This window comes from Tursiops truncatus, chromosome 3 (genome assembly GCF_011762595.2).
Source record: "Tursiops truncatus isolate mTurTru1 chromosome 3, mTurTru1.mat.Y, whole genome shotgun sequence".
Lineage (NCBI taxonomy): Eukaryota > Metazoa > Chordata > Mammalia > Artiodactyla > Delphinidae > Tursiops > Tursiops truncatus.
In genome coordinates this window covers 659,381-683,195 of record NC_047036.1, presented here as the reverse complement: position 1 = coordinate 683,195, position 23,815 = coordinate 659,381, and the positions used below count along the sequence as shown (strand labels likewise).

The 23,815-nt window shown below is 66.1% G+C and overlaps 1 protein-coding gene across 4 annotated transcripts in view; it reads left to right on the top strand.

Annotated features, from left to right (window-relative positions):
* Window positions 1–3,100: 3,100 nt before the first annotated feature.
* SLC12A7 (solute carrier family 12 member 7) overlaps window positions 3,101–23,815 on the top strand; it is a 42,607-nt gene continuing 21,892 nt past the window's right edge. Inside the window, exons 1-7 of one of the 4 annotated variants that reach the window (XM_033852729.2) lie at window positions 3,101–3,307; window positions 17,577–17,671; window positions 17,948–18,070; window positions 20,722–20,868; window positions 22,093–22,147; window positions 23,105–23,235; window positions 23,459–23,700. In XM_033852729.2, coding sequence (XP_033708620.1) covers window positions 3,184–3,307; window positions 17,577–17,671; window positions 17,948–18,070; window positions 20,722–20,868; window positions 22,093–22,147; window positions 23,105–23,235; window positions 23,459–23,700 — 917 coding nt within the window. In that variant the 5' untranslated portion in view covers window positions 3,101–3,183. Of the gene's footprint in view, window positions 3,308–8,258; window positions 8,341–8,628; window positions 8,842–17,576; window positions 17,672–17,947; window positions 18,071–20,721; window positions 20,869–22,092; window positions 22,148–23,104; window positions 23,236–23,458; window positions 23,701–23,815 lie in introns of those variants that run through there. The other 3 variants (XM_033852730.2, XM_073801989.1, XM_033852731.2) reach the window with 3 other exon arrangements.

Below are 23,815 nucleotides of genomic sequence, written 5' to 3'. Positions count from 1 at the left end.
CCCAACACCTACCCCACCCTTGCCCCACCCATCCCCCATCCCCCTACCCCACCCCCATCCCCCATCCCCCAACACCTACCCCACCCATCCCCCACCCCATTCCCCATCCCCTTACCCCACCCCCATCCCCCATCCCCCACCCCCAGGAGATGCCCCGGAAGGCCCAGTGGGGTCTCCCAGAGGGTGGGCCTTATGACTGGATCCCTGCCCTCTAGTGCTCAGCCCTGTGCTTCCTACCTGTGTGTTCTTTTAATGTCACTTCCTTCCCTCCGCCCAGCAAGGTCTCTCGGCGAGGGGGGGGGTGCTGGTGGGGGTCCCACCTGCACATCTTCAGATGCCACCCGACAGGGACTTTTGGGGCAGGTGCTGCCTGCTCCTGTGTGCGCACCCCGATCCCGGAGGCGGAGGGGCAGGGTGGGCAAGCCTGGGGCATCGCGGCACCAAGAGTGGGACACCAGCCACCAGGCACGTGACGTCCTGAGCTGGGGACAGGCAGAGCGGGGCCAGCGGGGGCAGGAGGAAAGGAGGGTGTGGAGACCGAGTTTCAAGATACGGCTGCGTGTCACTTAGAAACAAGGAACTTCTGTTTATTTTGTTGTTTTAATTGAAGTCTAGTTGATTTACAAACTTGTGTGAACTTCAGGTGTACAGCAAAGTGATTCAGTTACACATATCTATATTCTCCTTCAGATTCTTTTCCATTAAAGTTTATTACAAGATACTGAGTATACTTCCTTGTGCTATACAGTAGGTCCTTGTCGTTTATCCATTTTACGTGTAGTGAAACAAGGAAGTTTATTTACCTAGAATTATAAAATTATTTTATTTTGAAAAATTCCAAACGTACAGAAAAGCGCAAGAATAGTGCAAGGACACGCACTCAGCCCGGTGATGTCCTTGACATCTGCCCTTGCCGTCCCATCCACCCCTCAGGCCTTTCACCTGCTGAGGGCTGGGTTTCCTTTGCTTCTCAGGTGACAATGACGTGATTCAGGGGCCAGGCCATTGTTCTGCAGAACCCAGGGCCAGTTAGGTCCTGGGCAGGCAGCCTGGCCGCAGGGCTTCTGCGTGGGTGGGCCTTGGGTCAGCACAGCCGGGGCCCAGGGTGGGGGTCCTGGACTTGGGGCCACAGAGGGGGTCACAGTGGGGAGCTGGATGCAGGGTCACCGACAAAGGCTTCTGCAAGTTCAGTACTGACTGCCACCCCAAGTTACTGCCACCTCTGGGGGGCAGTGGGGGTTGAGGTTTCATCGGCAGAGCCCCGAGGGCAGGGGGGCTGCCAGCCTCCCCACAGACCGGGGGTCTCAGCTTCGTCCAGCTGTGTTGGTGACCACGGGAGCTCATCAGCAAGTCCAGCCCCTTCATTTTACAGATGAGGAGACCGAGGCTAGAGGCCGAGGGTCGTCGGCAGGGGTTGGGGGGGCATCTCCTTTCCTGTTCAGAGCCTGTGTTTGGTCCTCCGACTTTGCTGCCCAAGGTTCAGCTGCAGCCTCATCTTTCCAGGCTGGGACTTGCTGTCCGGAAGGGTGTGCGGGGGCCGGGCTCCCCTGCGCAGAGGGCCGCAGGTCCAGGGAAGAGGCCACAGCCCATCTCTGAGCCACCACATGGGGGTCAGACACGGGGTCCTTGTGGGCAACGTCAGGGAGGGGGTCTGTGCTCCGCCCACCCCCTTCAGCGCCACATCTGTTTCCGTGCTGCCCCCGGGGCGGCGCCCCCACCTTCCCCACGGAGCTGGTCCCTCACCGAAGGACATCTGGAAGCGCTCCCGTCCTTTGGGGGCGGCCCTTTCCCCACCTTCCACGCTGTTGACCTGGAGAGCTGCTGACGCCACCCAGCACCATCGCAGCCCTGATCTCTAACGTCCGACACTGCCGCCCCTTCCGCGGGCCTGCAGATCCCCCCTGGGTGCAAGGTGGGCTGTGACCGTGGCCCAGGCCAAGGGCACCCCCGCCTCAGGAGGCTGGTGTGCTCCTGGGTGGGGCTGCTGACAGGGGAGCACTCCCGGGGGGCCAGGCCCCCTTCTGCCAGGAACCCGGGACAGAGGTGGGAGCCTGGGCCCCCTGCCTGGAGGCGGCGGCTTTTCGGGTTTTGATTTTCTGCGATTGGTCGCTGACAGAGCACAGTGCAGGGAAAGGCGCTTCCCCGCGATCCCTGCCCAGAGACAGGCATGGGCCTCCCCCGTCTTCATAGAAACTCACGTGCACCTTCAAACAGGGTCAGAGCGGCGGATTATTCTGCTACAGTACGTCGTGACCGTTTCTGCCCACACCACCTGTATTTCTGCCTTATTTTTGTAAAACTGTTTTGGGGTGATTCACTGCACCTAAATGCTACAACTTTGGGGGCTAATTTCTCTTTGATGGACACTTGGACACAGATTTCCTGTGTCTTTAAGAAACTACCAGGTGATGGCAGGTTACAAGGCAGGTGGCATCCTGGGGAGTGCCTGGCTTGGGTGTGGAGTCCCACCTTGTGCCTTCCCTGCTCTAGCCTACAAGCTTCCTTTCCCGGGGGCCTCCCCAGACAGAACCTAGTGGGGTGGGGGCAGGGGAGGTCTCCCCCGAGCCGGCAGGGATGGGCCTGGGGACCCCGGTGGGCGGGGTCCTGCCGCAGAGCCCTGGTGACTTGTGGCTTCGCGGTTGTGTCCGTTGTGGACCCGGCGCCCTGCTAACCGTGGCTCCCTTCAGTTGGAAGCGCTTCCCTAAACGAAGCGCTCGGTGAGCCTCAGTCAGGCAAGGGGGAGGGGAGGGGAGATCAGATCTCGGCCGGGGTGGACAGTCCCACTCTCGGGGTGAGCGGGACAGTGAGGGAGGAGGGGGGTACAGTTGCGGGCAGGGGGATGGCCATGCGGGCGGGGGCAAGGGGGACAGACCGGCCAGAGGCCTGCCTGGGGCAGCGGGGGAGCGGGCTGTGCAGGAACCGAAAGTCAGCCGCTGGGGGCGGGGCGGCACTGGGGGTCCGGGGGCGCGGGCAGCGCCCGGACGCAGGCTGGGGGCGGGTCCTCAGCGGAAGGAGCCCCGCCCCGGCCCACCGAGCGCAAACTTTTCCAGGGCTCGCGGGGAAGCCAGGTGCGGTCACGTGGGGCGGGGCGGGGCGGGGGCGGACCGCGCTGACCCCGCCCCTGCGCCCTAGTCCGGCCTCGTCGGCGGGAGCGCGCGGAGTGGCCGGGGCGCCGGGCGAGCCATGCCCACCAACTTCACCGTGGTGCCTGTGGAGGCGCGGGCGGACGGCGGCCAGGATGAGGGTCCCGAGCAGACCGAGGCGCCGGGCCCCCCCGAGGGCGGTGAGCCCAACTGCCCGAGCCAGGGTGAGCGCGGCCGCACCTGCCCGCGGGACAAAGGCGGAGGCCGGGCTGCGCGGGGCTGGCGGCCGGTGGGAAGGAGAGGGGAGGGGAGGGGAGGGAGGGAGGGGAGGGAGGAGGGGGCGGCCCTGGAGGGAGGGGGTGGGGTGGGAGGAGGGGGAGGGGAGGGAGGCCGCGGCGGAGGGGGTGGCATGGGTGGCAGGGAGGGGGGGCGACCTGGGCCCGGGACGTCGCCCGAGGAAGGGGTGTGGGGCTGCTCTCCGCTCCCCCTCCCCGATTCCCAGCCCGCGCCTTCCTCTCACTCCTCACTAGTTTCCACCGCTTTGCCTGCTTCTGTGGTTCCCGTCTCACCGCCCCCGACTCCTGCCTGCCGAGCCCCCTCTCCAGGCTTAGTGGTGGAGGCGCTGGGCGAGGGCTTCAGGGGCGGTGGGCCCTCCTCTGCTGCGCCCCCATGCCCCCCCCCGGGGCCTAGGAAGCACCTTTCTCCCGCTCGGGGTGGGCCCCTGGGGAGGTGTGAGACGCCCTGGGTAGCTGTGGAGACCGAGGAGGGGCTCTTCCTCCGAGAGTTGCCAGGCCCCCCAGGCCCGGTGACCCGGTGGGGTCCCCACCCGTGGTAAGGCTCCTCGGGGCAGGAGCGCCTGGCTGCTTCCTTCCCAGCCACCTCTGCTTTGCTCGTCTGTGCTCTCGGGCGGTGGGGCAAAGGGCCGCCAGTCAGATAAGCCCGGCTGACCGGGGACAGGCCGGCACTCCGGGGGGTCTTGAGCAGGAAGGACTGCAGGTCCCTGCCGGGGCGGGGGGGAGCTGCACTCAGGCTGAGGGTCCTCCTTGCCCACTTCGCTCCTGGGATCAGTAGGTTCTGGCACTTTCACTTTCTCTTGGTGCGAGGCATCCCCAGGCCTGTTCCTCCATCATCTGGGCTCCAGGCCCGGGCGTCTCTGCAGCTGATAGGTTGGTCATCCTGAGTCCGCTGCTTCATCTGGGGCTCAGCACCCCTCTAGAAATGGAGGGTTGGGGAAGAGGTATCCTGCTCCAGGCAGGAAAAGGGGCGAGGTCAGTGGAGGCCACAGGTCCTGCGGCCTGGCAGGAGAGGCCGGGCACCCCCTGGGGGCAGCACGCCGTCCTAGTGGGCAGGGGCGGGTCGGCAGGGTCCCGCCCCACCCCTCGGGTGCCCGCCGGCTTTCCTCTGCACGTGGGTGTGGGTGTGGGAGTGGGCACAGAGGCCGGAACCAGGCCGGACTTGAAGGCAGAGTCCATAAGCCCAGCCTTTCTCTCACTGCGGCTCCGGTTAGCGCGTCCCGGTGTGGCCTTTCTGGGCAAGCGGCGTTTCACCAGCCACCAGGAGCCGTCGTGTCCTCGGGGACCCTCAGCCCTCCCGGGTGTGCGGCCCCTGCCTGCCGGCTCCTTCTCGGACGGGCCTCGGTGGCTCTCTGTAAGCTCGGTGCCCCTGGGCCTGCGCTCAGGGCTGCCAGGAGGGCCGTGGTGTCGCCTGCCCGGCTGGCCTCGAGCCCCCAGCTGCCCTCAGTCCAAGGCTCTTGCTTTCTCAGCTCTAATCCCTCTCCCGGCTCGTCTGGAACCCGCCTTGCCTGTGTGCTCTCAGAGGCGGGAGGGACGGCAAACGCTAAGTGTGGGCGTCCTGCATGCTTTTCAACAAACCCTTTAGGGTCTGAGCTGCACCTGTGACACTTAGACGAGCTGGCGCAGAACTTCAACCTGGGAAGCCTGTGTTCTTCGCTCGTCCTCGTGCTCCCTTAGAGAGACAGCCGCAGAAGGCGTTGGGGAACTGGCCGGAGCCCGCTACGGGGTCACAGGCAGGCGTGCTGTTGCCTTTCGGGGTCTGCTCAGCTGGGTTCTGAGTTTTAACGCAAGCCGTCAGACCAGTCGGTGCCCGGAGAGGCCCTGTGACGCCAGCGTGACGGGGAGCCTGGGACGCAGCCCCACGCCCTGCTCATTGGTGGGACAGTCCTGCGGGAGCCGGAACCGCTGCGTGGAGCCCCTTTGAAGACCCGCGTGCGGGGCCCTTACCCTGTGGTCCAGTTTGTGCCACACCTGCTCATCGCAGTCACTGAAGTTCCTTCCTGACTCCGTGGCCAGCCTTAGAACCTCCAGGGAGGCACCTGGCTTTCTGGGTGGGCCTCCCGGTGGTGCTGGTGAAGCAGGCTTGGGGATACCCTCCCGAGGCGTACCTGGGGCTGTCGTGGGAATAGGGAGCGTGGGACGCCAGGACGAGGGTGGGAGGGAGGTGAGGGGGGCCCGTGCTCACGTCTGCAGGCCCACCTGGCTGACCCAGAGCTTGGTGGGACCGGCCTTGGTTGTGCCTGGCCTGAGGCTGACGGCCTAGGCGGTGATCCTGTGACACGGGGCGGCCGCCTGGGCTGCCTTCGGTCCCTGTGTCCAGGCTGGGCCTGCCGGGGAGCCCCGTTGTCAGCCTGTGAAGCCGGGGCCCGTTTCCTGGCTGTCGGAGGCTCTGGGCCTCATCAGGCTGCGGTGGCCAATACCACGTGTTGACCTTGAACTGCCCCTGCTATTTTGACCTTGGCCGTGTCCGCTCGGCAGGCCCACAGTTGGTGCTTTAGGGGTGGGAAGGTGGCCTGCGGGCAGTGAGGTGGGGGGGTCCACGTGCACCCCCAGAGGGGTGGCCCCGACCACACTGCCCCCCACCGCAGGCCCGTGGGCTGGGCCCTGGAGGGCCGCTGTTCCTGCCGGTTCCTCCCGGGAGCTGCCCACAGCTCTGCTGGGGCTTCCTCTTCCTTCCTTGTTCCTCTTTCTGGATTCCTTTCCCGTGATTTCATGCTCTGCCGCTCAGGTCCCGTGGGTCACCCGGGGGTCTTCTCTTGCCCCCTGTGAAGGGGACCCGCGCCCCCAGCCACTGACCCAGGCAGCCCTGGGAGCATCACCTTCGTCCTGCGGGGCTCGTGGGTCACGGGGAGCGGGATGTGTGCCGATGCGTGTGCCCGCTGCCCTCGAGGGTCTGCGGCCGCTGGGGTGGTCAGAGCACAAAGCCGAGGCCCTGGGCGCTGGGACGTGAGTGCGGCCGGAGAGTGGGCCCGAGACAGAGCCTCGAGCGTTGCTCCGCCACTGGGTCCAGGAAGGAAGGGATGCGTCATGCTGGCGCGGGGGACGTCTGAGCAGGAAGGGCAGGCGGCGCAGGCTGTCCGAAGGGCTGCCCCCTGAACGTCGGTTGCACCTCATCGACCGAGGGAAGAGTGGGCGGTGCCGTGTGTCTCCCGGGGCCCCAGGGCGAGGAGGGGTCCCCCATTCTCCAGCAGCGCACAGGGCATCACCAACCAGCGGGGAATCCCACTGCCCCCCAGCCCCCAGGAGGCGCCGGGCAGAGAGGCAGTTAGCGTGCCCCAGGACGCTCGGCGCACGTAAGCCCTGCTGGCCGCTGGGGCCCTCTCCTTGCCTAACAGAGCCCAGCCAAGCCCACGGCTCCGCTCTGCCAGGGGCCGCCCAGGACACACACACCAGGCAGTCCTCCCACCAGTCCTCCCAGATGCACACAGACACGCGCGCGCGTGCGCGCGGCAGGACAGCCCCGCCCCAGCTGGCTCCATGCCACCCTTCTGTGGAATCCCCCTGGGCCAGCTCAGCGCCCCATGGCGTCAGACCCTGACTCGTTGCCCCGAGGGGCCTGTCTCAGGCCGGCTCACCCCGTCCCATCCCGGGGGCTGAATTTCGGGGGACAGGCTGCTGCTGGTCCTTGTTGCACATGGACAGGCTGAATCCCACCGGTCCCCTTGTGCGGCCAGGCCCACGAGAGTGCCCATGTCACTGGAGGTGGCTACACGAGCAGAGGGGGTCTGTCTGCAGGGCCAGCCGCTCCGCGCCTGAGGCCACAACCACCTTATGAACGGGGGCAGGTGGCCCCACCTGGGCAGAGCAGCTCCCAGTGACACGGGGCCCCCACCGCACAGAGAGCCTGCAGCTCAGAGGCCCCTCTGGCCGGACGGTCACACGGCCAGGGCTTCAGAACCAGAATGGCCCCGCAGCCCATGGTCTCCGCGCGGACCCCGTTGTTTTCAAATAATTGATCCCACGTGTCCCTTGCTTGGAGGTGGGCAGCGGGCTTACTCTCCGCTTGGCGGTGGTGGGGGGGAGTTCTCGCGGGGCCGCTGGAGGAGGGACCTGCCTAGAGACGGGGAGGGGCCTTGTGTGGGCCCAGGTCACCCAGGGTCTTGATTTACTGCAGCTCAGGGCATCACAGACTGAGCAGGGGGCGGCCGGGATGGCCAGGGGCGTCTGCCAGGTCGGACCCCGTAGGCGAGGGAGCTGTCCTTTCCCTGCCCCTGGGAGACCAGGCCGTGGAGGGAGGCCTCTGCTCAGCAGGCCTGTGGCCACAGTCCTGAGCGGACCCGAGCAGGTCCTGGCACCTGACTGGGTTGGCCCGGGCTCCTGCCCTGGGCGGTGGGTGGCCTTGGGCCGGGGGTTCCTTCCCAGGGCCAGTGTCCTCGGGGCACAGCAGCGGGACTGTGGTCATGCTCGGGGCGGACATTGGAGGCACAGGCGGATGGGAAGACGGTGCTGCTGGCTGGTCTCTGGGAGTCTCCCGTTACCCCCTGAAGGGCTGGGCATTGCTGGGCGCGTGAGGCTGGAGGGCAGAGGCTGCTGTTTGGCGTGAGTGTCAGCTGCCGTGCGCGCAGCCAGGTGCCTTTTGGGGGCGTCCCTCTCGTAGTCGCTTTGCAGCAGCGCTGCTGGCGGGGAGCAGGCGTCTGCAAGCGGCTCTGGGAGTGTTAGGCCAGCCAGGGTGACGGTCAGGGGCCGTCCGGGCTCCAGCGGGTGGCTGCCCTGGGCTCCCTTCTGGGGGACCCTGGGGCAGGGCCGCCCGACCCAGAGAGCAGAGCACAAAGGGTTACACCTTGCTTTTATGAGAAAGCGGGAACTCCCTCTTCAGAGCAGAGGTCTGGTCTGTGCAGATAAGCCTGCAGCTTCAGCAGGACCAGCCGGAGAATGAGGCGCCCCGGTCCCCCGATCCATGGCCGCTTCTCCGTCTGTGGCCCCCGGCGCCGTGTCGGCCCTGGAGCCCTGTGCCGGGGGCGCTGGTGAGGGGCCCTGTCCAGGTGCCCCTGTGGCTGGGCGGGTTTGCAGGGCCGTGCTCCTGGCCGGGAAGGGGGTGAAGTGTGGGTGCCAGGTCTGCGTGGCCTCGCTGCCCGCGCCTCTGGCCAGGCTCAGCGGCAAGGCCCTGGGGCCCTGGGCTGGGTTTGTTTCCTCTTTCTTTCCTGGGGCGGTTCTCTCTTTGAGAACACAATCGGGGAGGAGAGGGAAGCTCTGTTTCTGAGCTTCCTGAGGCTTGGGTGGGCCCCGTGACCAGCTGTGAGTTCCCTGTGCTCAGGGCTGCTCTCGGGCAGTCCCTGGCTCCCTGTGCCTGTGGCGCTGGGGTCTCTGCTGGGTGTTGGGCTCCTGGGCCTGCGTTTACTGCTCGCAGCCAGAACTGCTTCCCGTCTAAGCGGCCTGCAGCCGCCCTGCAGCTGAGCCCGTCTGGGCGTCCGCGTGTGCCTGTGGCCTGGCGCCGTCTGCGAGGCGGGGGCACCCCACGAGTCCACGTGAGCGGGACGCCCCCCCAGGGTGATGGGGAGGCCTTGTGCAGGCCCCGCGCCGTCCTGGGGGTTCTCCGTGTGCCTGTCTCCCTCTCCTGGAGCCGGCCTGTCCCAGAGGTGGCCGTGTCCTGGGCCCCATCTGGTCACGGCGCCCACGGGTCAGGCCTGGGTTCTCAGGGAGGCTCTCGGGACGGTCACTGGGGAGGGAGCCTGTGGAGCTGATATCAGAGGAGAGACGCGCCGGGTGGTTCTTGGGTTTCCTCTTCCCTCTGATGGAGGGTCTTGGCCGCAGCCCGGCAGGAGCCTGAGTCGGTAACGGGAGCCGCCCCGGGAGGCTGGTGGGGCTCCCGGCTGCCCACCTCCCGCCTTTGCCCCGGCTGGGCCGGCCCTGCCGTCCTGAGCCCTTCCCCCCACCCCCAGGCTGGGATCACGACTGCCAGCTCCCGAGGAGGGAGAGGTCGGATCGGCAGCAGACCCCGAGGGGTGGCGGGGAGCCGGGTCCCCGAGTCCACCGGAGGCCCACGCCGCCCAGGAGGGAGCGCGTCCAGCCTGGGAGGGCAGGTCCTTTGGACGGGCGGGAAGTCCCTGAAACACTTACTGTTCTGGGGGAGCAGCTCACAGAGCCGTGGCCCACAGCCGTGCCCCGTGTGCCTCTGTGTGCTTGCACACGTGTGTTAACGTGTGTGGCTGGCTGGTTCCTCTGTGTTCTTGCCTCTTAGTAGCCGAGAATCCCGGTACTTTCCTTGTTGTCTCGACTGTGCGAGTGTCAGGTTTGAGGAGAAGGTGCCAGCCAGAGCTGGTGTCTTTGGCCCGACGGCTGGGCCGAAGCCCTTGGCTGGAGCAGCGGACACCGGGGCGGTGGCCGTGACCTTGGTCCGGGTTGAAGGGCGGCTGTGTCCCTCCAGTGCCCGCAGCCTTCCTGAGTCCTTGTGTGCGAGCACCCCGGTCCTTGGGGTCGCCCGGGAGAACCCTCCCCCGGGCGCGGGGTGGCGGGGGCAGCTTAGCGGGCGCAGGGGGCACGGCAGGGGCAGCTTAGCGGGCGCAGGGGCACGTCTGGGCCAGGCAGGCTCTTTCCCCTCGGTTGTGCCACCTGCTTCTGATTTTGGCTGGGACCTGGTGTCACGGGGGGCGCTGGTGGCAGGGTGCTCCCAGAAGTGAGGGCTGTGTCATTTCCGGAAGGCCTCGCAGAGGTGCTGCGATCCGGCCTTGCCCGCCTCTCCCGGCGGACACCCGCCGCGCCCCGCCAGGTGCTGGGTTCCAGGTGCCCGCACAGCACTCTCGGGTAGGGCGGAGCCGGCCTGCCGCCACCCACGTGCCCGTGGTCCTGGGCCTGGACGGTGCTGCTTCCGGCCCCAGGCAGCGGGGTCTGTGCTTGGTGAGGGCAGCTGGGGGCCAGGCGCACAGGGTCACCTGGCGAGGCCCTTGGGAAGTAGCATCTCTGGACGTCTGGGCCTCCAGCCGGCGAGGTGCCCCCGCAGGCCACGCCTGAGGGTTGGGCAAGGGCCCATGGAGGTCCGAGGGGCAGGGGCACATCCACCTCCTGCCCTCTGGGCTCTCGCCTGTGGGCAGGCAGTTCTCGCTCCAGAGGCCTGGGTGGGAGGCCCAGGCAGCCCTCCAGGAGAGGACGTTGGGAGGTGCCCCGGCGAGGGGCCGCGTCCCGCTGGCCGGGCTGTGGGTGGTTCCTGTCCTGTCAGTGTTTCCCCTGTCTTCGCCAGAGAACGGGTTTCTGTTTTAGCCAGAAACTTGCTGTGAAAGCACGGGAGCTCTCGACCTCAAGCATTTCCTTTTTTTCTGGCTTGAACGCCAAACGGTTTCTTCTCAGGCTGTGCCCCTCGGGGAGTCCACTGGCCCACGTGGCCAGGGCGCTGGATTTCAGATCCAGCATTGATCCTGGCTGCAAAGCACGGAGGGCAGGGGGCAAGGGCCAGAGGGCATTAGTTAACCCCGAGGGTCGTGGAACCTAAAAACTCCGCTGCAGTGCTGAACCACTTGGAAGGGGATGCAGCCTCGGGGGCCGTCCAGTCGGACGCACTGTTAGGTTGGCAGGTGGGAGGTGGCCCCGCGGCCCCAGGGCAGGACTGCGGGCCGCCCGCTGCCCGTGCCTCGGTGCAGGCCCGGCCCAGCTGACCCTCGGGAACGCCTCTGGCTCTGAGCCTCAGAGGTCACTCTCTGCTCCTCCCCTGGGAGCTCTTCCCGAAGAGAAAGAGACGGTGGTAGAAATCCCGAACGCTGGCCCGGGGCTGAGGGTATGGGGGAGGCTGGCGCACTGGGAGGGGAGGGCTTGTGCGCAGAGGTTGCAGTGGGGCTGGCGGAGGCTGTGACCAGAGACGGAGGACGCTGCACTCGGGACCCTCAGTGGGGTTGGGGCTCTGACCACTGGGTCCGGGCCTGCCGGGCTCCACTTGGCCCCCGAGCTGGCGCCCCCGTCCCGCCTGCCTCTCTGGCCTGGGCCGTCCCCTCCCGCCCCGAAGGCCCTGCTGCGTTCGCTCGATGCTGAGGACGCACGCGCCTCTCCTGGTGGCTTCCTGTTCCCGCCCCCTCGTCCAGAGCACCAGGTCCCACGCTGTCCCTGGTGACCACCACGTTTACTCAGGGTTAAGTTTGCATTTCATGGAGCCAGAAACCGGGCATCAAAACGGATGTGGGAGAAGCAGATCGAGGACGGGTGGAAAGAGCAGAGGCCGCCTCGGCGGGGGGCCGTGTGTCTCCGAGGGCCGGGCGCGCGGGCTGGTGGAGGCAGCGGCGCTCTGAGCTGCGTCAGGCCTGCACCGGATGGGGAGGGTCCGCTTGGACGTGTGGCCGGCGCTTGCGGGCGCGGGGGCTTCTCAGGACGCCCGTGATGACACGAGACACACGGCCTCATGCGAAGCTCGCTGCTGCCTCCCCTCACGGGGAGGAGGAGGGCTGCCCTGCCCACTTCGCCCCTTCCTGGCCACGGTTGCTCCCCGGGCCTTGGGCTCTCACTGCCAGGCACCCGCTGTTCCGCCCGTTTCTGGGGGGGCTCCTCAGTGGCCTTGGGCCGAGGCTGGTCTGCAGCTCTGGGTCCTGGGCCTGGTCTGGTCCGGCCTTGCTGGCCAGTCATCCTGGGAGCCCAGGGCAGGATGCCGCCCCGGCCCCTGGGGGCGGTGAGCTTGGTGTGCCGTGTTCAAAAGGTGCTGCAGGTTCCTGGAACTTTCTTTAGAACCTGGAGGGAGACCAGCAGGTGGGTGGACACTAAGGCCTGGCTGGGCCGCGCTGGGAGCCACCCCTGAAGCGCTGGCTTCCTCGGGCTCCTCGAGCGCGGGGGGCGCCGGGAGCACGGGTGGGGGCTTTGAACAGGCCACTCCTAGGCTGTGACGGTGTCTCAGAGCTTCCTAGTTTTTGTGATCTGGGCAGTTCTGAGGGTTGCTGGCCAGGTGTGTTGCAGGTGCCGTCGACTGGCATCTGTCTGATGGTTTTCTCGCGGCTCGGCGGGGTGTGGGTTTAACGGGAGGCCCCAGAGGGAACGTGAATTCTCATCGGCACCGGGGCTCAGCCCTGGGGTGTCCGTCAGGTTCTGCCGTGAAGCCTCTCTTTTCTGCAGCACCCCCGCCCCAGCCTTTGGAACGAGTGGATCCTGGCTTTGTGGGCGCCTCCTTTTCAGCCAGCGCCCGGTGCCGCTCTGTCCTCCTACTCAGCCTGCCGCTGCCCGCGCTGCAGGGGCGGCCAGTAAATGTACATCGTAAAGGCTTAAAAAGGTTAGTCACGGCACCTGGCTGCTGTGTCCTGGAAAAGCAAAACTCGGGTGTGCGTGCACGTCGGCAGTCCAGAGCTGGTGGTGGAGCCAGAGGCCAAGGGGCCGTAAACCGAGCGGCCGGCGCTCGGGCCATGTGGTACCTGCCCGCGGCCCCCGGGCTGTTTGAACTCACCAGCTGTGAGCGGGCTGGGGGTCACCTGTCCCAGGCTCCGGACTCCCTGGCGGGCAGCTCTGCGCGCGCGGGCGCCCGCCCTCCCCATGCCGGCGTGTGGGGCGGTGCTGTGGGCGTGTCCTGCGTGGTCGTCAGCTGTTTCTGCGCGTCACCCCCAGTTCCCTCCTGTCCCCTCGGGCCCCGGGCACCTTCGGCCCCTCTTTCCTGGTGCCGCGTCCGCAGCGTGGCCGTTCTCAGGCGTCCCCAGCACACGGGCACCCCCGCCGGTTGGACGTGTCCCGGCCATGGTGTCCCGTGGGTTTACTGGCCGAAGGATCCTTGTTTTATAACCGAATCAGTCTCCTTCCTCGGTGACGAGAGGGGTGAGTCACATACAAGGTGGCTGGGCTCTGAGGGACCTCCCAGCCTGGCAGGGCCTCCCCGCCCACTGCGCCCGCCCGGCTGGACACTAGGGGTCCGGGGGTCCCGGGCTTGTGGGGGGCTGTGACCTTGGACCGCGTCAGGCTGTGATCTCTGCGCAGTGAGCCCCACCGGCGGCGCCCCTGCTGCGTGAAACGAGCAGGCCGAAAGCCCCACCTGTGCGCGAGGCGGGGAGCCAGCTCTGCTGGTGGTGGGGAGTGTTAATCGCGTGGCCTCCAGGCCGTTTCTGTTTGACTACACAGCTGACGGCCCAGCCCTGCCCGTCCGTTAGAGCAGGTGAAAGGTGAACGAGGCCTGAGCGCTCCTGCCCGGAGACAGCAGGTGTGGGTCCTGCCCTCCCGGCCGGCGTGGCCCAGGACACCTGACCGTCGGGGGGCCCCTCCCACATGGCCCGGCAGCCACCGCTGTGCAGCGAGGGCGCCCGGTGACCTCCGGGCTGGGTGCCCGGCGGGGGCACCACGGGGGACCCACCCCAGGAGGACGGAGGCGGCGGGGCCGGTGAGGCGGGCCCTGCGCCCCCGGGATCCCCTCTGCTCGGGCTTGTCCTGGGTCCTCATTGTCATGACCAAGCAGAGTACGCAGCCGGCGCAAGCCCAGGTGAGCGGCCTCCTCCCCGAAACGTGGGGGGAGGGTCTCAGCCAGAGGAGGACCCCTGCTCTTCAGAGCCGCGACCGGGCCTGGCAGGGTTGCGCCGGGCGCCATCAGAGTCCCGGTGGAGGCGGGAGGGGTGTCCACCCGGAGCCTGAGGTCTTCAGAGCCCCCAGCGTGTACCGTGGGCTCAGGCCCTGGGGGGGTTTGTACCAGTTTCCTTTGTGAAGACTTGAGTTGTAACCTGCCCCTCCCTTGAAAAATAAGAACTGAGATTTGAGTGTTCTCCAGCGGTGAAAGCAATTAAGGGAATTTTAAGGCTCACCCGGGTAGCTTGTGACGGTTTTGCATTTTGTGGGATGGGATCGCAGGTGTGTCCCTCAGGTAGAAGCGTTTGATTTTTTTTTTTTTTTTTGCGGTACGCGGGCCTCTCACTGTTGCGGCCTCTCCCGTTGCGGAGCACAGGCTCCGGACGCGCAGGCTCAGCGGCCATGGCTCACGGGCCCAGCCGCTCCGCGGCATGTGGGATCTTCCCGGACCGGGGCACGAACCCGTGTCCCCTGCATCGGCAGGCAGACTCCCAACCACTGCGCCACCAGGGAAGCCCGAAGCGTTTGGTTTTTAACCAAGAGTCTCGGCTCCAGCAGGTCGAGGAAGAGATGGCTCCCCGAGGCTCCCACGGGAGCCTCTTCTCTCCGCTGGGTCCCCCAGCGCTTCGGAAAGCACGCCCGAGGACTGCCTTCTCAGAAATGAAGGGAAACGTGTTCTCGTTAAAGGATTAGCGATTAGGACGGTGGTTTACGATAGATAAGGAGACTCCCTGTTGGCCATAATCTCTGGTGTGGGCGGTGCAGCCCCCAAACCAGGGGAGTCGGGGTGGGGGGATTTACGGAGACGCTGGGGCGTGCGTTGCTGCTCCCCCGGTGCGTTTTGTGTGTGTCCCCCATTCTCTGTGCGAGCCGGAAGACCAGAGCCTCACGGCCTGACAGCCCAGTCCTGGCCGTCCCCGGGCTTCCTGTGCACACGTGCCCAGCACACGTGTCCCCACGGGGCGGGCCCTCCTGGCCTTTGTGGGGCGTTCACGGCACCGTTTCCCACTCCCCGGTCTCCACGGTCGTCCTGTGTGTAAATAAGCCACTGACGTCCACCTGCCTCGAATCAGTTGCTCCTGGCCGTCTCCCTGGGCCCCTCGCCCAGGCGCTTCTCGCCCATTCTGCTCCTTTCCGACCCTCGGCTCCGGGCCACCCCCCCCGGCCCTCATCGCGGCGGATGGGCCAGCTGTCTCAGCTCCTGTTTGAGGTCGTGGTTCACTTTCCCAGCCAGCAGGAGCATCACATGCTCCAAGAAAGATGTTGTCTCTGTGGATTGAACGTGGTTGCAGGTGCCCATCTGCCCCATGCCCGGTGGGCATTCAGACAGACCCCCAGAGCCCCCTGGACCAGGCTGTGCTTCCCGGGCGGGGGCGGCAGGGGCACCGGGGCAGCCAGGCCTGAGCTGAGTGGAGGCCCTGTCCGTGGTGGCCGCCTCTCCCTGGACGAGAAACACAAGACTTGGGAGCCACGAATTTGTCCAAGGTTGGGGCAGAGGGAGAACCCAACACCCCTCCCGGGGTGGCCGGCACCCTGGCCTGCGTGGCTGAAGCCTGTTGACCGGGACAGAGCCGGCCTACGTGTCCTCCAGAGTCTGGTCTGCAGAGAGCTCTCTGCGGCTTCCGTTTACACCAGAAACCCAGTCGGAAACAGGATTGTTACCACCAGAAAAATACAGTCATTATCACCAGGAAGAAGGTGCCGGGCAGGAGCCCGCTTGAAGCAGGAAGGAGGGAGACAGGCTGGCGCCCTCCCGCAGACGCCTGCAGAGCGGGGGAGGGCGCTCAGGAGGGATTTCTTGTTTAATTGAATGTGGTTGCATTTTTTAAGCTGTTTTGACCCAACTTCAGAACTTGGACTTGAGAAAACTTTCAAGAGCACGGGATCACGTGTCATCTGCCTGAGCACTGGTCCCACCTGCCTTCTGCCTCCCCCTCCCCCTCTTCACACGTTCCTTCCCGATGTGCTGAGAACAGGCAGCAGGTGCGATGCCCTTTGTGTGTTTCCTAAAACAAGCACGTTTCCTCTCATGATGCCTGTAGTACGGTTTCCAAAGTCAGGACGTTTTCATTGACTGAAGTCTTACTTAGATCTTGCCGTCAGCCCAATAATGTCCTTTATGGAAAGAATCGGGCTGCTTCCATCTTCTTCCTCTTTCCAGAACGTTCCGGAGCCGGCCCGTGTCCTCCGAGGCCTCTGAAGAGGGCCGGCGGCTCCTTTGCTTTGCTTCAAGCTCCTCATGCTGGAATCCGGGGACCCAGGCAGTCATGTCCTCCCCTGGGTGTCAGTCAGCCTGCGACCCTCGTGTTCACCTTGACCCCTGGGTCGGTGGGTGGTCAGCTCTTCCTGGCACTGCCCCTGCCCCATGGTACTGAGCAGGTGGCTCGTGGGGCCGTGGTGTGTGTGTGGGGGTCCTTGCCCCGTCCCCTCCAGGTGTCGCCCCTGGTCCCAGCATCTGCTGGTGGTTCCCTCGCCAAGCGGTTCCCTGGCCACTGGCTTCCTCGGGCCTTCTGCTGCCCCTGAGCTGGTCACTGGGGCTCGGCAGTGAGGGGCACAGGGTCCGTCCGGCAGGAGGGCAGGGCTCTGCCTGCCATGCGGCCTCCGCGGGCCGGACCCTGGGAACTTTCCGGGGGGGGGGTCTGTGGATTTCGGGGGGACTGGACAGCTGAGTGGGGGGTGAGGGGCGATGCCTGGACCCTGGTGGCTCCCGAATTTGTGTCCGTTGTGAGGGACAGGCACGTGAGTTCACAGGGGACGGACTGTGGGCTCCCCTTCCCTGTGCGTCTGGGCTCTGGTTCCTTCTGGGGGGTTGGGAGATTCCATCAGGAAGTCCCGTGTCACCTCTGGCGGGACCCGGTGAGCAGGTGATTCCCCGCTAAGGTCATGCTCCGGGTTGCCCCAGGGCCCCTGGGGGCCCGAGAAAAGCCAGTTTGGAGCGCTTTTTCCTGGTGTCCTCGCTCGGTCATTCTGATACAGGGCCACATCACACGCGGAAGGCCTGTGGGTGGGGCTGACGTGCAGGTGGGCCCAGGGTGGCTTCTGGGATGGCATTGCTCCAGGTCCGGTGGGATGGGGCAGGGCTGGGAGTCAGAGCGATGCCATCGGGTTTTTCTCTCTGCTTTGATGGGAGAACGTGGTAAGGCTCGCGTTTCAGGATCTGGGCGGAGATCCCAGGGTGAGTCGGGGCTGACCCTTCGCTCCTCTGTGGCCTGGCCACACCGAGGGCCTTGATATACTCTAGCTGGGGATGGCGGGCCAGGGCTTCCTGACAGAAACAGCCATGGAGACAGCAGCCGCGATGGGCCACCTGCCGGCCGTGCGCCTACGTGTGGGCTCCGTGGCACTCCCCGCGGGGACTGTGCTCTGAGCTAATGGGGTCGCCAGTGAGGCCGCCGTAATCCACCAGGATTGGGGGGATTGGAAAGCTGAGCTGCTGTCAGAACACAGCAGCGAACCTCTGTGCCGCCTGGTGCAAGTGCTGGTCCCTACCCCGTCCCCGCCGAGGACGGTCGCGGGCCAGCCTGTCCGGATCTGCTGGTCTCGAGCCGTTTGTCCCACGGGACCCAAAAGGGCCGGGGTGGGACTTGAGGTTCCTGGACCCAGCGCCACCTTTGGCCTTCTCTCTACCTGGCCCCTCGCCCCCTGACAGGTAACTTAGGAAAGTCCGAGGCACGTAGACAAGCGCCTGGCGGGCCCCTCCTCCTGTTCCCTCGTGGCCTTTAATTCCTTTCACATCTGAGCGAGCCCTTCCCCACAGGAGATGGAAACCCCGGGGAGAACAGCCCGTTCATCGGCAGCATGGACGTGGACGGAGAGAGAGCCTTCGAAAGGAAGAGCATGGCGCTCTTTGAGGTGGGTCACTGCCCCCTGCTCTCCCCTTCAGAGCGGAGGCGGCAGTGCCCGCGAGAGAAGAGCCCGGCCTAACGGTGCCCTGGGGTCCGGGCAGAGGCCTCAGGGAGCCCCGCGGAGGGGCTGGGCCTGGGCCGTCTGGGGAGCCCCGGGGCCCTGAGCCCTGACCGTTGACCCGCTGGGCACGTAGAGCGGGAGCCCTGCTGGGAGGTTGGTTTGGTCGGTCTGGGGCGTCTCGGGGTGGGGAGGTCACTAACTCCACGCCTCGGCCCCAAACAGGAGGAGATGGACAGCAACCCCATGGTGTCCTCGCTACTCAACAAGCTGGCCAACTACACCAACCTGAGCCAGGGCGTGGTGGAACACGAGGAGGCCGAGGACAGCCGGCGGCGCCAGGCCAAGGTGCCCCAGCCCGGCCCCGCCCCGCGCCAGGGCCGCCCTCCCCCACCGGATCCCCTGGAACCCCCCCCTTCGCTTCTCAGTCGCGGGACTTGTCCTGCTGCCACCTTCCCGGGAGCCTTATTTCTGAGGGTTTACCTCTGGGAGCCTCTCCTAAGATGCGCCCAGCTCTCCGAGGATTCTGTGCAGAGACCTTGGGGCGGTTCCGTAAGCCCAGCCTGCCGAGCTGCGTGCAGTGCGTGGGGCAGATCGGGACCCGAGCGGGCAGCTCCTGGCCTCTGTCCCCAGGGCACCCGGGAGCCTGTGCCAGAGGCTGACGCAGGCCACCCGTGACCCTCAGCACGACCGTGTGTGGCCAGGTGGGCGGGTTTGGCGGGATGACCCGGCCGCCCCGCCCCCGGGCATGGGTCCGTGGGAGCGGCCCTTGTTGTCCCTCTGACCAGGGGGCACAGAGATGGGGGCTCGGTCCCCCAAAAGTGCCTTCTCCAGGGTCTGGGCGCCTCTAGTATCTTGGGCCTCGTAACCGGCCAGGTTGATCCTTCAGAGCTGCCTTCTATGGGAGTGCCGGGGGCCCCGTCACGGCCTTTCAGGACAACTCAGGGTCATCTCGCCACTGTACAGGGCCGGGCCAGGCGGGTGGGGGCCCCGCGCCCGTGAGACTGGAGGGTTTGCTTCTGGTGTTTCACGGTCCTTGAGCCAAAGGCAGGGGCCAGAGCTGCTCTCGGCTTGTGTTGCCCTCACCCTTCTCCACCGTCCTGCACCCAGCCAGGAACCGCCATGCTTCCGTCATCCACAAACAGGACACGGGTCCGCGGGGGGGCGGGCTGCCCCGGACACTGGCGCTCAGGGCCCAGGTGTGAAAAGCCAGCTGCCGGGTGCTGTCCAGGCCTCAGGCCGAGTCTGCCCAAGGCTTCTGACCCACCTCCATGCTCCCCGGGCGCCCCCTTGGGTTCCTTCCCCGGGGTCTCTGCTCCATGCCAGCCCCATGCCAACTCTCTCGCTGCAGGCATTCCTGTGGGTCGACCTTCCATTCTCACCCTGACAAGCCCCCCGGCTTCCTTTGAGGGGGGTCCGCCTTTCGGCCCAGCGAGCGGGCTGGGCCACGTCTCCCCAGCCTCCACAGGACGCCTCGTTTCAGGCAGCCTGTCCCCTTTCACGGGAAATGTTTCCAAAGCAGATCTTTCCAGCTTTTTTTCCTTTTATTCACCTAAGTTTAAGCAGCTTCCCCATTAAACGTTCTCTTGCTCTTTTAGCCAGGTGTCCCCAAATCCCAGCTGTGTCACCTGATGCTGCCGTCACGCTGGCCGGCGGGCAGGACGGGCTGGCCCCCGGCCTCGTTCCCGAGCTCTCCTCTGGGCAGCTTTGCTCGGCTGTAGTCTGTCTGGGGTTACGGAAGACGTTTCTGTCAGGCACCCTCCTGCGGTTACCCCGCGGCGGGGTGACCCTCTCCCAGGCCGCATCTGGTCGGCCGTGCTGCGGGGCCTTCGGGAAGGGGGTCGCTCCCAGGGGGCTCGTCCTCTCTGAACTCTCGCTGGGTCCCCTCCCCTCGCTGGGCACTTCTCCAGGTGGGTCAAGACGCGGCAGATTTCTCTCTGGACTTGGTGCCTCTGCGCCCTTGCGGCCTAGGGGGTGGTGGCCGGTCCCTAACCCTTCCTTCCGGCCTCTCGTTTCCCCCCACTTCGCGCTCTCCTGAGGACCTGCGCTGCAGTCGCTGCGGGCAGAGCCCAGGTCGGCTTGCTCCTCGTCTTCTCTCCAACTTCCCCACCTTCCCGCTGTGCCCCTGATGGAGGGGGCGCCGAGCCCGTCTCTCCCCTCCCTTCCCCCGGGGCAGTGACGTGGTTTTGCCCCCGCCCCCCTGCTCCTGGGCAGTGAGGGTGTTGCCAAAATCTTGGCCCCTGTACGCCAGTGCTGAATAGAAATACGGAGACAGTTTTGGAGGAAAGAGAAAGAGTAGCTTTATTTCTTTGCCAGGCAAAGAGGGAACACAGCGGGCTAGCGCCTCAGGAACTGCCCACCCTGCAGGGGTAGTCTTACAGTGGTCAAGGAGCAGGGCGTGGTCAGCTCGTGGAGCAGGGCGTGGCCAGCTCGTGGACAGCTCTCGGATTGGTTGGCATCAAGGTGAAGTTTCAAGCATCATCCGCCTTCTGGTTTCAGCTGGTCTGGGGTCTGTGTGCTTGTGGCCAGCAGGTTCCATCTGCAGGTTCCATCTGGTGGGCATCTGCTTCCCGCAGAAACAACTTAGGAAGGTGTGTCAGGCCTTTATCTATGTGTTTCGGGGAACGGGGAGTTCAGGACTCTGAGACGCGGCAGAATTATAGTCTGAACTACTGCCAGTTCCCCAGGCCAACAGCTATTGTCTGTCTCTGTTGATACGTCTTCACGTTTCCCAATCATTCACTCTTGAGTCAGACGAGGACCCAGGGGCTTGTACACAGTTTCAAGGGTCCTACTGTGGATTCTGTCCAAGCCCTGGGCTCGCGTCAGCCGCCTTCCGCGTAACTGAAGCTGGGCCTTTGCTGGTCTTCGTTCGTCTTCCTGTCCCCTGACCTCTTCACAGTCTCTGGGACCCACGGTGTGGACTCGGCGCCCGGCGGGGGCAGGGGGGCTCTGGGGGAGGCGCTGCCGGCCCCGGAACCTGCTCCGCTCTCTTGCAGAGCCCCCGCATGGGCACCCTCATCGGCGTCTACCTGCCATGCCTGCAGAACATCCTGGGTGTCATCCTCTTCCTGCGCCTGACCTGGATCGTGGGGGCGGCCGGCGTCCTGGAGTCCTTCCTCATCGTGTCCATGTGCTGCACCTGCGTGAGTGGGGCGGGGGCAGCTGGACGTCGGGGCTTTCCGGGGTCCCCGGCCCCAAGGGCACCCCTCACCTGCGCTGGTGTGGGCGCAGGTCAGCACCCGGCTGCTGACGGGCCGGGGGCGGTCTCGTGGGCCCGCCTCCGCAGAAGCCAAGGGTCAGCGTCCCCTGGTGGCCACCACTCACGGCCATCCCGTCCTGCATTTAGACCAGGTCCCCTGCCCGCTGGTGACGCGTTCAGCCCTGCACCCGGCTCACCAGGCCCTCCTCCACATGGCCTCCGCACCCACGTCCCCGTCTGCCTTAGCGGCCCAGGAGCCTTTTCTTGCGACAGCTTGTCGTGCCTGGTTCAACCCCTAAGTGGCCCTCAGCACCTGCCCCCCCCCCCGCCTGCCTCCTCCCCTTTCTCCATCGCTGTTACGAGGAGGGTGATTCCGCTGCTCTGAGCCCCCCAAGTGCCACCTGCCTGAAAGAATCCAACGACGCAGATGAGCCAGGGTCCCCTCGACCCCAGCCTGCTGCCCTGCCTGTCCCCCAGCTGCGTCCCCCGGCCGCCCCGGGCCGCCTCTGTCCACGGCCTTCCCGCTCCCGTGCTGTCGTGTCTGAAGGTCTTGCTTGAAGGTTCTCGCTGTTCCGCACGTGCTGCGTTCGCTTAATGAGCCTGGAAGTGTCTTTGGAGCAATCACCCCGCCTCTCCCCCAATAAGAGCCGATGAAAAGCAGGAGACAGAGCAGGGCCTTTGTCAAGCTAGAAATGTCCCTGGCAGGAGCCAGTCAGGTGGGCACTGAGGCTGCAGGCTTCCCGGGGGCTGTGTCTTCCGGTCCTCGGGTTGTGAAGTAATTGCTCCCCAGCCCACAGGTGTGGCCGCTTTCCTGAGCAGCGGGTGAGAAGGCCCGCCCTGGACAGGCTCTGACAGTCCCCCAGCCCCGTGGGGTGGGGGCCTACAGGGGGTTCCCCCGCATCCCATCAGGAAGCGGGCGCCCACTGGAAGCAGGAGGCGGTCCCGAGTCGGGTGTTTCCTGGGGGCTCACGGGAGCTCGGCTTTGGGGGTTAGTGGGAGAGAGCAGGGCTGCGGTCCTGAGCATTATGGCGCCCGGTTACCCAGCAGCGCTCTGAGGTCGGCAGCCGGGAGTCGGCAGGCGGGCGCCGCCCCAGGCCTGGTGCCGTCCGCCTCCCGGGGTGGCTCTTGGAAATGCTCGTTCTTCTAAAAGGCCCCCGTCTTTCTGCAGACGATGCTGACCGCAATCTCCATGAGTGCGATCGCGACCAATGGCATGGTCCCAGGTGAGGGTGCCGCGGGGAGCTGGGAATGGCGGGGAGTGAGCGAGCGGGCTCCGCTGTGGACGGAGTGTGACGTTCACCCTTCACCCCGGGCGGCCTCAGGGGCGGCAGAGGGCGGGTCCCAGCGCGGACACGCCCTCACCCGCCTGCAGGATGGATCCCCACATCTGGAGGGGCGGACATCCCCGTGGTGCAGCCAACCCCTTCCCTTCCGGAGGCCCCGTCGGCAGTGACCCTGCCGTTGGGCAGCGGAACTCAGGCGGCTCCCGGCCCCCACCTGCACCTGACGCTCCCCCTGGCGTGCCCCCCCCATCGAGGGCACAGTGGGGCTTTTCTAAGGCCAGGGAGGGGTGACCCCTGCGGCTCGTCCCCCAGAGCCTGCCCGTGCGCTTGGGGTCCCTGAGAAATTGGGGTTCTCCTCGGGGAATCTACGTAAATGCCTCCAGGGATTTTCTTGTCGCGTTCACGCTGTCCACTACTTGCTCTTTGGGGGGGGGCTGCACCCTGAGGTGTCCTCCAGGTGCCCAGTGTCACGCACGGTCCCTGGTCAGTGTCCGAGTGGGGTCTCAGCCGGCCGACAGGACGACCGGGGACGGGCTGGCGAGGCCGCGGGTGTCACTGTGTCTGTAGGTGTGACACACAGAGGATGACCGAAGAGCTCTTGGTATTTTAAATCTTCTTGGCGAAAGCTGAGTCGAGGTTTCGGGTGCGACGTCAGCCGCAGGCTCCGTACGGGCACGGCCGTCGGGGTCCAGGCCCCTGACTGTGGCTTGCCCTCCTTTAGTCACAGCTTCCAAAGACGGCCGCCAGCAGGGGGAGGGCGCCCGTGGACGCAGGCGCGTGTCCCCACCCTCGCGGCCGGGCTCCCCGCCCCGCGGACGAGGCCGTCTGCCCCGGGAGTCTGTGCTCGCGGTCGGCGGCAGGTCCGTAACCCGCTGCTCCCGTTTGGCGTACTTGCAGCGGGCGGCTCCTACTACATGATATCGCGGTCTCTGGGGCCGGAGTTCGGGGGCGCCGTGGGCCTCTGCTTCTACCTGGGCACCACGTTCGCGGGGGCCATGTACATTTTGGGGACCATTGAGATTTTTTTGGTAAGTGCTGTGTTTCGGGCGGGTTCCCTTGTCCAGGCCGCAGACGCGCGACCTGAGGGTGTGTCCCAGAGGCGTCTGCTGGCGTGGAGGCTCACGGGGCGGGGGGAGCCCGGTGCCGCGCCCCCTCAGAGAGGGCCCGTTGGGAGGTGCAGGGGCGCGCCTGGCCCTGCGCTCCCGTGCGGTCATCTTGGGGAGGGGTGGGTGACCTCGCTTTGCCCTGCAGACCTACATCTCCCCCAGCGCGGCCATCGTGCGGGCTGAGGGGGCGGGCGGCGAGGCCACAGCCCTGCTGCACAACATGCGTGTGTACGGGACCTGCACGCTGGCCCTCATGGCCACGGTGGTCTTCGTGGGCGTCAAGTACGTCAACAAGTTGGCCCTGGTGTTCCTGGCCTGCGTCGTGCTGTCCATCCTTGCCATCTATGCCGGCGTCATCAAGACCGCCTTCGACCCACCTGACATCCCGTGAGTCCTCCGCCCGGCTCCGGGCCGGCTTCCGGCCCGGTCTGTGGCCCGGGCCTTAACCGCTGACCACGTTGGCTGGGCTGGGCATGGCGCCCTGTGCCCGCAGACGTCCCCA